General features: G+C 49.3%; 1 protein-coding gene across 2 annotated transcripts in view; it reads left to right on the top strand.

The window, feature by feature from the left end:
* Positions 1 to 14,525, top strand: part of ALK (ALK receptor tyrosine kinase) — a 690,188-nt gene that overhangs the window by 663,910 nt on the left and 11,753 nt on the right. For both annotated transcript variants that reach the window (XM_028099603.2, XM_088026382.1), the window contains 4 exons: positions 240 to 369; positions 6,800 to 6,897; positions 10,270 to 10,362; positions 13,094 to 13,195. In XM_028099603.2, coding sequence (XP_027955404.1) covers positions 240 to 369; positions 6,800 to 6,897; positions 10,270 to 10,362; positions 13,094 to 13,195 — 423 coding nt within the window. The remainder of the gene's footprint in view (positions 1 to 239; positions 370 to 6,799; positions 6,898 to 10,269; positions 10,363 to 13,093; positions 13,196 to 14,525) is intronic.

Genomic DNA, 14,525 nt, shown 5'->3' with positions numbered 1-14,525 from the left:
GGCAAATACTCTCCTGCCGACGGAGCTCCTGCCCAGCCTGCCCTCCGCTTCTTCCACCTGCTCAGCAGCGAGATTCTCCCCATCCTAGGCTCTGCGTGGGACCCCGGCTACCCACATTTACCGAATGCATTTACATAATGCAGCTGCTGAAAACATAACTTTGTCTCCTGCTTTTCCTACTTAAGATTTTTCCCAGACTCAGCTCAGTTAAATTTGGTTACTCCCCCTCTGCTCTGCAGCAAATTCAACCACCAGAACATCGTGCGCTGTATTGGGGTGAGTCTACAAGCCCTGCCCCGATTTATCCTGCTGGAGCTCATGGCAGGTGGAGACCTCAAGTCCTTCCTCCGGGAGACCCGCCCTCGCCCGGTGAGTGAGACCCACTCTTGCCCTAGTGGTTGTGCCAGGGAATGGAGCAGAGGGTGGGAGGGGCAAGAGGGGGCAGCCTGAGGAGCAACATCCTCAGTGGGAGGGTAGTCAGCCCTGGGGCTTGGGTCTGGGGGAATGACCAGGAGAGATTGGACAGAAGGTGGATGCCGGCTGAACCCACCCTGGGGAGCGTGAGCCAGGCTTGTGCAATGGGTCCTCCAGCCTGAATCCATTTTTGTGGCCTGCTGATTCCAAGAATTAGGGACAAGCACAGAGGGGGACTCTCATGTCGGCCATGTCATTCACTCAACCGACTTGGGGCAGGGCATTCTACATCTACTCATTCTGAACCCCACTACCCCCATCTCTTAAGTGGGGACATCCTGAGCTTGTAGATTTACTGTCAAAATAAAATACTGAAATATTTATGAAGGTTCTGCATGTGTGTCATGATTAAGGGGCTGGAGTTTGGGGGAGCGAAGAAACCTAGGTAGACCCAGGAATGCCACCCCCCCATCCTGGTGGGCCATTAGACAACCCATGTGGCTTAGGACTGTGAACCCCCTAACCTCAGGATCGGCAGTGTGAAATCCAAGGGCTGGACTAGAACATCTCAGAGATGGTTCTGAATTCTAAGACGTAGCCCATGGGGCCTACCCCAAGTCCAGCTGCCAACTCCTGTCCCTGCCGGGGTCTTCAGGAAGCCTTGAGCATCAGGAACTGGAGCAGAGCAGACCCCCGAGCTAGGACCCAGCTTCCTCAAGTTGCTGCTGGACCATGAAGACCACAGGGAAGATTTGTACCCTCCCCACCCCCGGGGCAGCAGAACAAGAGGACAGCCACCTTGAGCCAGAAAGCCCAGAACTGAACGCGGTGCTCTCACGGACTCAGACTGGAGGCAGAAACGTTGAAAGGTCACACCTGCTCTAATCCCCACCGTCAGTCAGACTGAAGTTAGGATACCTTAGGCCAGGGAGCCTCCATACTCTTCCTACAAGCCTCTGGGTGATCTATCTCAGCATCTGAGAAGAATCCGGTCTAACTCCCGGCAAAGTTGAGTGTGTGCACACCTGAGCACAGCTGACAGGAGGATGAGGAGAGAGGGGGGTGAAGGACCAACCCCATCTCATAATAACCCTCATCAGCATTATCTTCATCTTCCTCGTGGTTGCCACATTTCTGAAAGCCACCCTGTAGAGTAGACAGCGTAGATCTCACCTTAATTTTCCAGCTAAGAACATTGTGACTCAAGAGAGGTTAGGTGACTTGCTGAGGCCACACAGGAAGTGAAAGACCTGAGACTAGACCTCAGAACGTGGGACTCCTGATTCAGGGCTCGCTCCAACGTACCATGCTGTTTATCCAAATGATCCTCTTTAGGAAGCCATGGAATGCCAAGATGAGGTTGGGTCCTTGAGAGCCCATACGGCCAGACGTCCCTGCAGGGTATGGACACCAGCCTCAAAGGCTTTCCCACCACCACTCGGCAAGGCAGAGCCTTCAGCTCTTGTGCCCCGAGATTCTCAGCAGTGCTTCTGGCAGGGGTCAAATAAGGACACATAGCATCACACTTTGGAAGGAGACCTGGCTCTGGTTTTCCTCCTGGATGCTCCTGAGGCTTGAGAAGAAAGTATTGTGCACACAAAGGACAGACTTGCTTGTACAGGGGGCCTGGGACGCTCTCACTTGGCAAACCCGAGGACATGGGGGGCGGGGATCTTCCCTCTCTCTTGCAAGCAAAAGCGTCTCTGCCTTGTGATGATAAAGATGATTTGTGTATTGTCCCAAAGAGCAAAGTACCAGCAAGGAAAGGCAGACCGTTCACACCTCATGCCACCTCCTACCCCCTGCACCACCCTAAGGAGCCTGATGCCAAGTTGCGACCTCTAACTGCAGGCACCGCCCAGGGGATGCCCACAGCCAGAAGCTGGTCGACTCTCCTTGGGAGGGCCGCTTCTGAGGGTCAGGATCCCACTCACCAAATCCACTCTTCTAACCCTTGACCCCACTCTTCCTCTGCGTGGCTCTCCCTGCCGGCCAAGCCCCCACGTCCTGGTAGCATCCCAATCACCCTGCTCCTCACCTTCATACACACCCACGCATCCCAAGGGAGCCGGTCCTTCCTGAGACGCCCACCCACGAGAGGTGATTTTAAGTCTTGGATTATAGCTCTCCAGAGTGAGCCCTCGAACATGAGTTTGTGGCTGCAACTTCCTTGGGGGTTGGGAGATTTGCCGGGCGTTGGGCACGGATTCTCAGAGCCACAAAATCCAGTTTAGCTGGGTGAGGATCGGGCTGACTGTGAGAAAGGAACATGCACTGTCGTGGGCAGAGGGGGCTATCCAAGTAACCTGCACGGGATGAAGGCCGGAGGGACTGGCCAATGAGCATCGCAGCTGGAGAAATACACACACCGAAAGACGGCGGGTAGAGGTGTGACACTGGATTCCAAGGCCTGAGTTCCACCCGGTTCATTTGTTTGAACCCCCTGAGACTCTCAGGGCTTACCTGACACCTGCTGTATGCAGGCGCTTGGCTGGGCATTCGGAATCAGGCACGGTCTTAGTCCTCTCTTCCTGCCGTCCCTGGGGTCCAGCAGCTCCATAGACTATCAGGATCGAAGGACCTCAGAGACGGTCTAAGAGGCTCTGGCTTCAGATAACAGGTGTGCTGACATGAAGTGACAGAACAGGTATGTGCAGACGCGGTGGGACAGAATGGATGCCCTGGCCAACCCAGGCTGTCATGGAAACAAAATTCATGAAAACCTCATTTGGTCCCAGGACCCCACCTTCTCAAGAAGGAAAGATTAATGTCAAAGTAATTTTACAGACCCAATCCTTATTCAACAAATATTTATTGAGGGTTTAAGATAAGCCTGATACAGGCTAATAGCTGTCTTTGGTATCCGTTGATTCAATCAATAATGACAGAAGCCATTAAGGGGTCAGTAACCTGTCAATTAAAGGTGACCGTCGTTAACCACAACAGTGTCTGTACCTATTTGGAACACGGCAATGCCTGTGGGTAGCGGCTCTGAGCAGATGCTCAGGACACGGGAGGTTCCTGTATCTCAGGGATCACAGTGTCCAGACGAGAACCTTTGCTTTGGGCTAATGCCCAAGTGTAAATCTTTGGCTCTGAGGTTGCCAGACCAATGCTGGCTCCAAAATTCACGAAGGGGCATTTGGTTCTGGTGAAAAGTCAGCCACATCAGCAGCCAGGAAATACGAGGCCCCAGCAGCAGTGACTTCTCATCGTTTTTGACAAGGGCTTTCTGCTGCTTTTTGTACCTCACATTCCCCATCTGCACCTGCTTCTTCCTTTCACCTTTCTCTCGTGCCCTTCTATGCATCAATTTAAAATATACCCCTACCCTGGGGGCGCCCGGATGGCTCAATCAGTTAACCACCCGACTCTTGGTTTTTGGCTCAGGTCATGGTCTCAGGGTCCTGAGATCGACCCCCGTGGCAGGCTCCACGCTCAGTGGGGAGTCTGCTTGAGATTCTCTCTCTCCCTCTCCCTCTGCCCCTCCCCCTGCTCGCTTGCTCTCTCTCTAAAATAAGTAAATCTTTAAAATATATCCCTATTCTGTTTTTCACTGGTGAAACAGTTCCTACCGCATCTCCTCTGATTCTTCACCTCTAAACGGCCCAGGAGAAGCTACTTCAGGAAGGAATAGATGCCCATATTGCTCTGCATTTTATTAGTATATACGTTACCCTCTGGGAAGAGCCCCTCAGAAGCTGTAACCAAAGAAATCATTCTCCTTCACTGGGCCGGTTTTCTGACTTGCAAAAGTAGGATATTGGTCTAAACAGTGTCCCTGAGGGGAACACCAGTGCCCTGAGGAGCACACTCACACGCAGGCTCGAAAGAATTCCATGGTCAGACACATCTCAGAGCCATGCAGACTGCTGTCTTATTGATTAGCTATGGACATCAGTGTATAGCCAAGACTGATGATTCCTGTGCTCAGGAAACCGTTTGGACCCAGGAATTCCCATGCCTATTTGATCAAATTCCATCCCACAAGCCCGCTTTGGGAAATACTGAACAAAATCCTCTCTGAGTACTGGACAAGATATATGTCCATGACAATGGCTGCCAAAGAATGTATGGTTGCCAAACAGTGCCACACTCAGTGGTGAATCGGTGGGGGAAAAAAAAAAAAAAAAAAAACAAAACCCTGATTCCAACTCCTTCTTTGCCTGGATCAATACAAATGCCATTGGACACACTAGCTATGCTCCGCATTGCTAGTTTGATTATCAGTTTGACACAACATCTAAACCTTCCCCAATTCTCCCCCCAGACGCATACTCACACACACACACACACACACACACACACACACACACACACACACAGCTTGCCAACTGTCCGCTTCTGTGCAAACTGATTAGCGGAGCAGTTAATTTGCTCTGAGCAGCAGGAGACAGGGAGCTCAGATAAACATGGCCCATGGGTTAATGCCTGGGAAGATTTAGTCCCTGCCAGATGCCAGGCTTTTAAGACATCAGTGGTCCTTGCAGCCTGAGTGATGGGGGCTAAGACACAAAGAGACTCAGGGGAAGCGATGACCGGTCCTCTTTTATAGGAATAGAGCATTTTCCTGGAGAGGGAGAAGATATTTCTAATACTATAGCAAAAAAGATTAGTATTTCCCTTGGAAATATATTACTTCCCCCCCACCCCAGGAGATGGGTACTCTCTCACAGTGCCCAGAGGCTCTGACCCTAATCAGGCCCTTAGAGAAGCCCAAACAGGGAACATTTCCTGAGACCACCGTGATCCTCCATGTAGTAGCCCCACCATAACTCCAGATCCTTTCATGAAGGATTCACTCTGTGACTCTTGCTGTGGTCCTTGTAACAATCTAGCGAGGGTGATAGTAACATGCCTCTTTCTCAGACGAGGACACTGACTTGGAGAGAGGCAAAGTAATTCGTCCCAGGCCACACAGTGAGTAAAGGACAAGCAGGGATGAAGCCCGGGTCATTTCAACTGGCCACTGAACTATGTTGCTCACTGCATTTGTGTGCTGTATTCTGATTCAGTTGGGTACTATGCACTGTGTCCATGAATTCTCCATCCCTTCTTGGACATGTTATCCTGAGCAGCCCAGTTTTAACTCCTAGAATCCTGCCTCCCCCAACCCAGATCCTTAAAGCCCAGCTCAGGGCGGTTTCGGCTCCCGGCTATTGGCTGTGTGACCTGTAGTGAGTTACTTAGCCTCTCTGAGCCCTCAGCCTTCTCTTTAATATGGAGATACCGTCTCTTCCCTACAACCACACAGGATGTTGCATCAAAGGAGGTCATGTGCCTGGACTTGCTCTGTTGCATATAAGGCACTGCCTGAGGTCTCGTGGGCAGAGGGTATATCCTTCCCCAAGTCGTCTCCCCCAGAATTGAAGCGTGCCCTAGAGCAGCTCGACTCCTCTCTGCCTCCCCTAGATCCATACTATTGCTCCAGGGAGTCCTGAGGAGGCCTTGATCTGGGGCAGAGAAAACTCCCAGCCGGCATCTGGGCAAATCAAAGTTTAGCTGTCATCAACCAACCCCCCACCCCGCCCCAGTATTCACCGAACTGCTGCCGTGTGCCGAGCATCATGCTGTGTACTGCGGAATTGGACACTGAAATCCCCACTCAGGGACCTCGCAGTTTACTTGGGGATATGGTCAAAGAAACACAACAGCAAAGTGAATGTGACACAGTGATAACAGGCTACTGCAGACTTCGAGGATTTAGGAATTAAGAGAGACACCAAGATGGAACGTAGCCTTCGGAAAAGCCTGCCAGGTGCCCGGCAAGGCTTTCAAGGAAGCTGAGATGAGCTGCACCCCCGGGGATGGGGTGACTTCTCCTTTTGCACAAGAGACTTCACAGAAGAATGCTTGACATAGCTCTTCACCAGCCCAGCATTTCCTGAGAACTTTTCTTTTTCAGTCCACTTTAGGTCTAGATCTTCTTGAAGAAGATGATTTCTTTAAATATTTTTAAACATTTAAACATTTTAAAAACCTATCTCCTTTGATTTCTTTGCAGGTTTGTTTATAAGTTTGGGAGGTTTGAGTGTTTGTGAAGTTTGAGGTGGAAGAATGTGCAGAATAGACCTGCCCCATCCTGGGTTGCTGTAGTTTGGGGGCTCTCGGCTCTGGCTGCATGTTGCACGGACCCGGGGCGGGGGGGCGGTGTGCAGGGAACCTGAAAACACTAACGCTCCCCAAGAGAGGCGGGCTCGTTGGTCTGGGTTGAGGCCCGGACGTATGTGTTGAAAGCTGCCTCGTGATTCCTGAAGTGGGCCGGGGCTGAGACCCAGCTGGACAGCGAGTCCGTGTTCGCTCCTTGCCGGCTCTTAAAGGCCGCGTTTCAGATCTTCTCTGCCCATGAGCTTCTCGTCAGCGGACCGCTTCTGTCTCCCCACAGAACCAGCCCTCTTCCCTGGCCATGCTGGACCTTCTGCACGTGGCTCGGGACATCGCCTATGGCTGTCAGTATTTGGAGGAAAATCACTTCATCCACCGGTGAGTCAAAGCGACCTTGCTCTCCCCTCTGCCTTCTGTGTGCTTCCCTGCATGTCTCAAGCACCCAGGTGCCCCCCTTCAGAGTACAATGGTAGGTCTCTCTCCAGACTTGTTTGGATGACTCGGCTTCACTTGTCTTTAAGATAATTACTTATTCTATCAGGGCTTCATTTACCCCATATGTAAAATGGGTATCATAAAATCTCCTTCCCAGTGCCAGAGATCTAGCCGAGCTGTTCTTGACCTTCCGCAGGGACTCCTGCCGGTACCTTGCAGTCCACTATCACTTTAACATTTTTCCCATCTAGAAAACCGAGTTCCTTAAGGGAAGTTAGAGGAGTTCCTATTTTCACATATTTGACTATGGGTAACTCTAAGGCAAGGACCTGTTTTATTCATCTTCGTATCCCTGGTATTTCGTGGGGCACGATTAATGTCTGTTGGATACATTAATTTTTTTCTAAAATACTCTGAAATGAAGCATAATAGATCATTTTCTTTGCTTCCATACTTCATCTCCTCTACTCTATAGGACCCTTATGTTTAAATGGTATTTGATAGGGACATCAAATCCACATGTAATGCTATAGACATGATAGATTATACATATTTCTTTCCATGTGGATGTTGACGACTTTCTCAGCTGACACCTTGATTCTGAAATTGAAAAGTCAAATAGATTGTTAGGCTGTTTGCAAAGCTCTTCCTAATGATATGCTTCTCAGTTGGTAAATACCAGCCTGGTGAATGAACAATCACTTTTTAACGAATGTCTTCAAAGAGCATAAGACATGTTTGTAATAATTAGAATATGTAAGTACAAAGCAGGAAATGAGAGAAGCTGTGAGTTCAGAGATGGAAAAGCATGTAAGCAGATAGCAAGCTATGCTTCCTGCCCTAATAAAAATGGAGAAATTAAAGATCAAGAAAGGCACCGCCTGGGCCCCTAAATTCATTCCTAAAACAAGGCAATAAACGTTCACACCGGCATACCCTTTCACTGTCGCTCCATCTCTTTGGTCTTCAGATCTTCCTCTTGATTCTAACGCTGTCCCACTTGTAGGTCTTGTGCGTAATAGAAATAACAGGAGTGAAAAGGGAGCTGGGACCAGTCCTTCATGTTCTCCTCCAAAGCTACGCCCTCTGCGTCAAAGCACAGGGCAGCCCTGCCACTGTTCTTGCCCTTTCTGTTGTGGCCAGAACGTTCCATAAATCTCAGCTCTGGGCTTTATGGCTGCTCAGATAGGGCAAGGTCGTGCTCTTCTTGGAGTTCATTCTTGGCTAGAGCCACCTTTCCACCCGTTGCCTGTGTCCTCTAAGTCTGGACTCACTGGAGAGCAAGCTGGGCAGCCACCTTGGTGACTCTGGCCACCTGCCTTCCCTTCTCAACGAGATCATTTCTGCTTTCTCATCCGAGCCCCATGTTCATCCCCAACCGTCCAGACTCTCCAGCTGAGGGGTCACATTCTTCTTTCCTCTGTCGTTGTTTAAAATCTGCTTTCCTGGAGCCATGAGACCTTTGACTATATCCAGTGCTCTGTTATTGTAGATAACGAGAGAACAGGATCACATTCTCTCGAGATTCTTATCACTTCCACATCTGTAAATAGTTACTGAAGGTCAGAATTATGTCCCAGAGTAATTGTTTGTTGCTACTTTTATCTTTTTTGAGAAATGAAATTGTCGGAGATCAAATCAGTAATGTATCAGAGGGTCTGCTTTATAAGCAAAAGGCAACATCTAACAGAAACTGTCCATCCCAATCAAAGCTTTTCTTTTGGGGTAACCAGCATTAGGAAAGCATCCTTCCCACCTCCTCACTGTCCATGAGCTCTGTGGCACACACCCCCACAGCAGTGTGACCTCTAATGCCCTCTCCTGCACGGACATCCGCCTCAAGATTCCCAGTCTCCCATGCGTGCACACCTCCTGAATTCAGAGCGGAACTCCTTTCCCAGATCCACAGGCTCCTGTTTTTCTATTAAATCTGTTTCCTTTGGACATGGTTTATTGCCATTTCAAGAATTATGGGTCATTCTACCACTTCTTGGTGTGTTCTCTGATATCACATTCACTTTCTTACCATTAAATTCAAGATCACTGTTTTAAGCAACAATTTCATGCGCATCAGCGTAAAGACCTTCCTGGAGATATAAATATTGTTTGCTGCTTCAGTATATTTCTCTTGAGAAGCAATGGCTATATATCCTACTATTTTTCTTCTTTTTGATGTCATATATGTTATGCTTTCATAGTTTTATTAGGGTATTTTATGTACCACTGCTCCTCAAAATTCAACTGAAACCCTCTGTATCAGGTCAGTGGCATTGACAACATCCATCTCCCACTCTGCCCCCCTGTTCTGGTATCTTAGTGACCCTCAGTCTAGATCCTGTTTATTTCACATGTTATCCATGTCCTTATTTCTTCACCAAAGATCAGGACCTTTGGGAAACTGGTTGAAAACAGGAAAATGCCACTTGTACTCCCTTAGAAAGACTTTTTTTTCTGCCCAGGACTTCAATTTTATTAGAGACCCATTCCAGACTTTCTTTGGATGCATCCTTCATTCCCACATGCATGTCAAGAATGGGTAAGCAGTTGATGAGTGGATGAGTCTTACAGAGCTTTGATCATGCCTTCCAGGCGTGCTACAGGAAAATAGGCCATCTGGAGTACAACGGCAAAGAAAACACGATAACTTTACGACTTGAAATGATTCCTCAGCCCCAGAGCTGTGATGCATACAGCTTAGCAAAAGCATTAGTGAAAATCATAAATGTAAGAACAATAGTAGCTTATTTAAAAAGAAAACTAGAATTATTGGGGAATACTTTGACCTGCTTGAACTTGGTATCATGCAAGTCATGCTCTCCCAGAACAAGCCCCAGGCAACTGGCAGAAACCAACAGCAATCTGTACAAAAAAATAAGCTAAGGCCAAATGGCATTTCTTATGTCCCTATACGATCTTCTTTTAGCTTAAGTTTTTTAATAGAATGAGAATAGAGCCCTGTATCTTCTAGGGTTGTTGTGATAATTACCATGAAACATTTAGAACAATGCTTAGTGCAGAGTAAAAGGCCAATAAATTCTAGTTCCTATTATCATTACTTTCATTATTGCCATCCCATTAAACATTTTCAATCATCTGCCCTAATCCGTTTCCACTCACCTGTTAGTTCTGAGGGCTGGAATGGGTCGAGCTATCTTTCCCATACTGGAGTATAACATAGTAAAGGAAATCGAGGGCAAAGGAGGGAACTATTTGAACTTTAATTGGAGGTGAAAATCCTTGTGATGAATATTACCTGTGTATCTTCCCAGAAATAAAATTAGGAAATGCATTTTCGCTTTCCTTTTTTTCTTCCAGGGACATTGCTGCCAGAAACTGCCTCTTGACCTGTCCGGGCCCTGGCAGAGTGGCCAAGATTGGAGACTTTGGAATGGCCCGAGACATCTACAGGTGAGCAAAGACGGCTGTCACCCAACAAAGCCCCATCCCCTCAAGAGAATGGGACGTGGCTGCCTGTGCCCTAAGTCCTCTCTGGCACCCTGTCCACTGGCCGCCTAACATTTCCTTAAGGCCCTTTCCGGGACATACAACAGCTTAGTTAGTGCGCATGCCTGGTGGTCTAATTCTAGGATCACACCGACTGCTGTCACTGACACCATGTTCTTAAGGAGATCGTCTTTCTGGTTCCAACTCTCTAATCCCAGAATGTTCTCAGACACAGAGTAACCCGGATACTTAATAGGGAAAAAATTCTCAGTAAACTTTTACTCCTCAATACTCAGGAATTCTAAATGGGACTTGGCTTCCATCACCCCAGACAGGAGCACCCCAGAACTGACAACATTATGGGCCGGCTCCCCAGTCTTTTCTACCTACACCAGGAGCCACGGGAGGGTGGTTCAGAGCCCATAGCTCAGCTTCATCTCTTTACCCCTGTCATAGTCTCAGGGGTACATTAAAAAATAAAATAATTTTTCTAATTAAAAAGAAAACCCTCCTACTGTACTTTACCTTACTCTTCTCTTCCCAACCCCTCATTTCACTTTCAGCTGACTATTTACAACCGTGACGTGCTGCGTGAGCTGAGCAAGTCACTCCTTTGCATGGTCACTAATTACGCACCTCCCACCCCTAATCCAGGGAAGGAGTGAGGAGTGATGGTCACAGAGAGCTTTCACTCTTTGAGTGTATGGGGGAGCCCTGAAGGCCCCCATAGAACTGGTAGGGATCGACATGGGAGGGAATGCTGAGGGCACCCCGTTCCTGCAGGGTAGCAGCACAGGGAGGATCAGGTGCTCTGCTCTCCCTTCTCTTAACCTCTCAGGGTCTCAGCTCCCCTCCCCCTCCCTTCTCAGAATACCCAGGATTGCCCTTAGTTCAAGATAACGAATGTTGCAGCATGACTCATGACTCAGCGAGCCAGCCCTTTCTCTCCATCCTCAGCTCTGACAGCTCCCCGGCCCTGGCTTCACCACCCCAACTGGCCCCACTGGCCCCACACGCCCATGCCATCTCACGTGTCAGGAATAGTCTTCCAGGAGAGCTCCTCAGCACTCAGCTCCATTGGCCCCCGTCAGTGAAGCTCTTCCTGTCCCTCACCCCCGCCTCTGTGTCCCTGAGCTTCGTACACACTCCATCACTGTACAGGTTCTTCTCCGCTGCAGGCGTCTGTGTGTCTGTTTCTTCCATTAAACTCTCCGCTGGGGCGACAGAGACCATGACTTATTCATGTCCTCAGCACTCAGCAGAATAAATACTCGGTCCGGGGCCCCCCCTTTATCTGTGGTTTCTCTTTCCCGGGTTTCAGTTGTTTGGGGTCGACTGTGTGGTCTGGAGGCAGATGACCCTCCTTCTGACTTACCATGAGAAGGCCAACAGTAGCCTAACTCCACGTCCCAATCCCTGTGTCGCTGGGCTCACGCTTCATCTCCTCACGTAGCATTTTATCATGTCACATCACAAGAAGTAGGGTAACTACAGGACAGGAAGCTACTTCGAGAGAGAGAGACCACATTCACATTTATTACACTATATTGTTATAATTGTTCTGTTGTATTGTAGTTTTGTTGTTAATCTCTCACTGTGCCTAATTTATAAACTAAACTTTATCATGGGTATGTATGTATAAGAAAAACCTAGTTTATGTAAGATTTGGTACTATCTGTGGCTTCAGGCATCCACTGGGGGTCTTGGGAGGATATGCCCCATGGAGGAGGGGGACCACTGCACGTTTAGTGAAGTAATTAATCTAGGCGCCTGGTGAGGAGCTGCCTCCCTGAGCGCACCCCAACAGGAGGACGCGGGGCTGGGGGTGGAGCTGGCTTCGAAGGTGTGAGCTAATTTATTAGCTATGTCAGTGATGTCATTAATGCTGCTCATGATAAAAACTAATAAATCAACTCGCACCTTTGGAGCCACCTCTGTCACCGGCCCCGTGTTCTCGGGCTAGGGTGTGCTCGGGAAGGCAGTGTCCCTCCAGCTCCCCAGATTATTTGCTGAGCACCTATATTGAACGAAACACTGTGTGAGTGCCACGGAGAATCCAAGAGTCTGCGAACAAGACACAGGCCCTGCTCTCAGTCCCCCCAGGTTGGGTCTTCCATGACTGTGGACCATCAGGCACCAGGCTGGAATACTGTTAGTCGTGGCGAGTTTTAATACACGAAACCCATCCAGGGAAATCTACCCATCTGCTACTGGATACTCTAGTCATGACATAGATCTTTCCTTTCCTCCGGCGGGCCACCTCCTATTAAATGATCCCAAAGTTCTTACCTTAATTTTCAATGACCTGTGTCCCCCTGCCCTCCCCCTGAGCCACGGGAGCCCCTCATGTGTCCCCCTGCCCTCCCCCTGAGCCACGGGAACCCCTCATGTGTCCCCCTGCCCTCCTCCCGAGCCACGGGAACCCCTCATGTGTCCCCCTGCCCTCCTCCCGAGCCACGGGAACCCCTCATGTGTCCCCCTGCTCTCCCCCTGAGCCACGGGAACCCCTCATGTGTCCCCCTGCCCTCCCCCTGAGCCACGGGAGCCCCTCATGTGTCCCCCTGCCCTCCTCCCGAGCCACGGGAACCCCTCGTCCATTTTAGTCCTGGAATGGCTGCAGCCTATGGTTGCCCAGCAGAGCTCCCACTCGGAGCCCCCTCCAGAACCAAGTGTGGGTCCCCTCTTCTCCCCACAGAGCCAGCTACTACCGAAAGGGAGGCTGCGCCATGCTGCCCGTCAAATGGATGCCTCCAGAGGCCTTCATGGAAGGAATATTTACTTCTAAAACGGACACATGGTGAGTCTTTCCGCTGCCCTCCTGCGGGTCTTGCTGAGGGCCTTTCCCTACCGCTCTTGAGCCAAGTGCTCCCACACTCTCCCACGGGGAAGAGTAAGAGGAGACACGTCAACGCACCTCTGCCACAGGGGCTGTCAAATGCTGGCATGGATCCGAATCAGCAGAAAGGCCTGGTAGATCACAGATTACTGTCCCCACCCTGAGAGAATCTGCATTGCCAGCAAGGGTCTAGGGGATGCCGATGCCCCTGGCCGGGGACTACACATTGAGAGACACGTGATTTATTTTTTCTTTCTCACCTAACTACAAAGTTGGGGTTTATTCCAGGAATGCAACATTGAGTTAAGATTAGAAAAATTGATCAGTGACATTCTCTCCATCAACAGAAGAAAGGAGAAAATAATTATCAGCACAAAAGTGCTACATGCTTAGGGGTGTTGAGACCCATTTTACAGTTAAAACTGAGAGTGGAAAACACGGTACGTGAAATCTCCAGAGTTTACTCGTCCTGCAGCAAACTGACCTTTGTGCTCCCAGACCAACATCTCCCCATGTCTTCCCTCCTCCCGCCCCTGCAACCACCATTCGCTCTCTACTGCTCTGATTCCACCTCCATGTGAGAACGTGCAGGAAGTCTTTCCGTGCCTGGCTTATTTCACTTCACGTCAGGTCCTCCGGGTTCATCCACGTTGTCACAGCTGGCAGGATTTTCTTCTCTTTTAAGGCCGAGTAATATTCCATGGTACATATCCATGCCACGTTTTCTTTATCCATTCATCTGTCGGTGGATATTTATTTATTTATTTATTTTTAAAAGATTTTATTTATTTGACAGAGGGACACAGCGAGAACAGGAACACAAGCGGGGGGAGTGGGAGAGGGAGAAGCAGGCTTCCCGCCGAGCAGGGAGCCGGACGTGGGGCTCGATCCCAGGACCCTGGGATCATGACCTGAGCCGAAGGTAGACGCTTAACAACTGAGCCACCCAGGCGCTCCTGTCGGTGGATATTTAGGGGGCTTCCGTAAGTTGGCTATTATGAATAATGCTTCAGTGACCTTGAGACTGCAGATATCTCTTCGAGATACGGACTCTTATTTCCACTGGCTGTATACCCAGAAGCGGGATAGCTGGAGCTTAAGGTAGTTCTATTTTTAATGTTTTGAGGAAATCTCCATACTTTTTTTCCATATAATGTCTATAAGAGCAACACAGAATTTTAAAAGGCAGATTAAACCTGTGCTGTCTGCCAAAATACACACACACACACATGCACGCACACACACACATGCACAACACTAAAGGGAGTCTTTTTAGTTGTATAAAAACCCA

This window comes from Eumetopias jubatus, unplaced genomic scaffold, assembly GCF_037043125.1.
Source record: "Eumetopias jubatus isolate StellerSeaLion01/CBP00866 unplaced genomic scaffold, mEumJub1_p1.0 scaffold_9, whole genome shotgun sequence".
Lineage (NCBI taxonomy): Eukaryota > Metazoa > Chordata > Mammalia > Carnivora > Otariidae > Eumetopias > Eumetopias jubatus.
The sequence above is the reverse complement of the archived record's forward strand: the minus strand, read 5'-3'. Positions and strand labels throughout refer to the sequence as shown.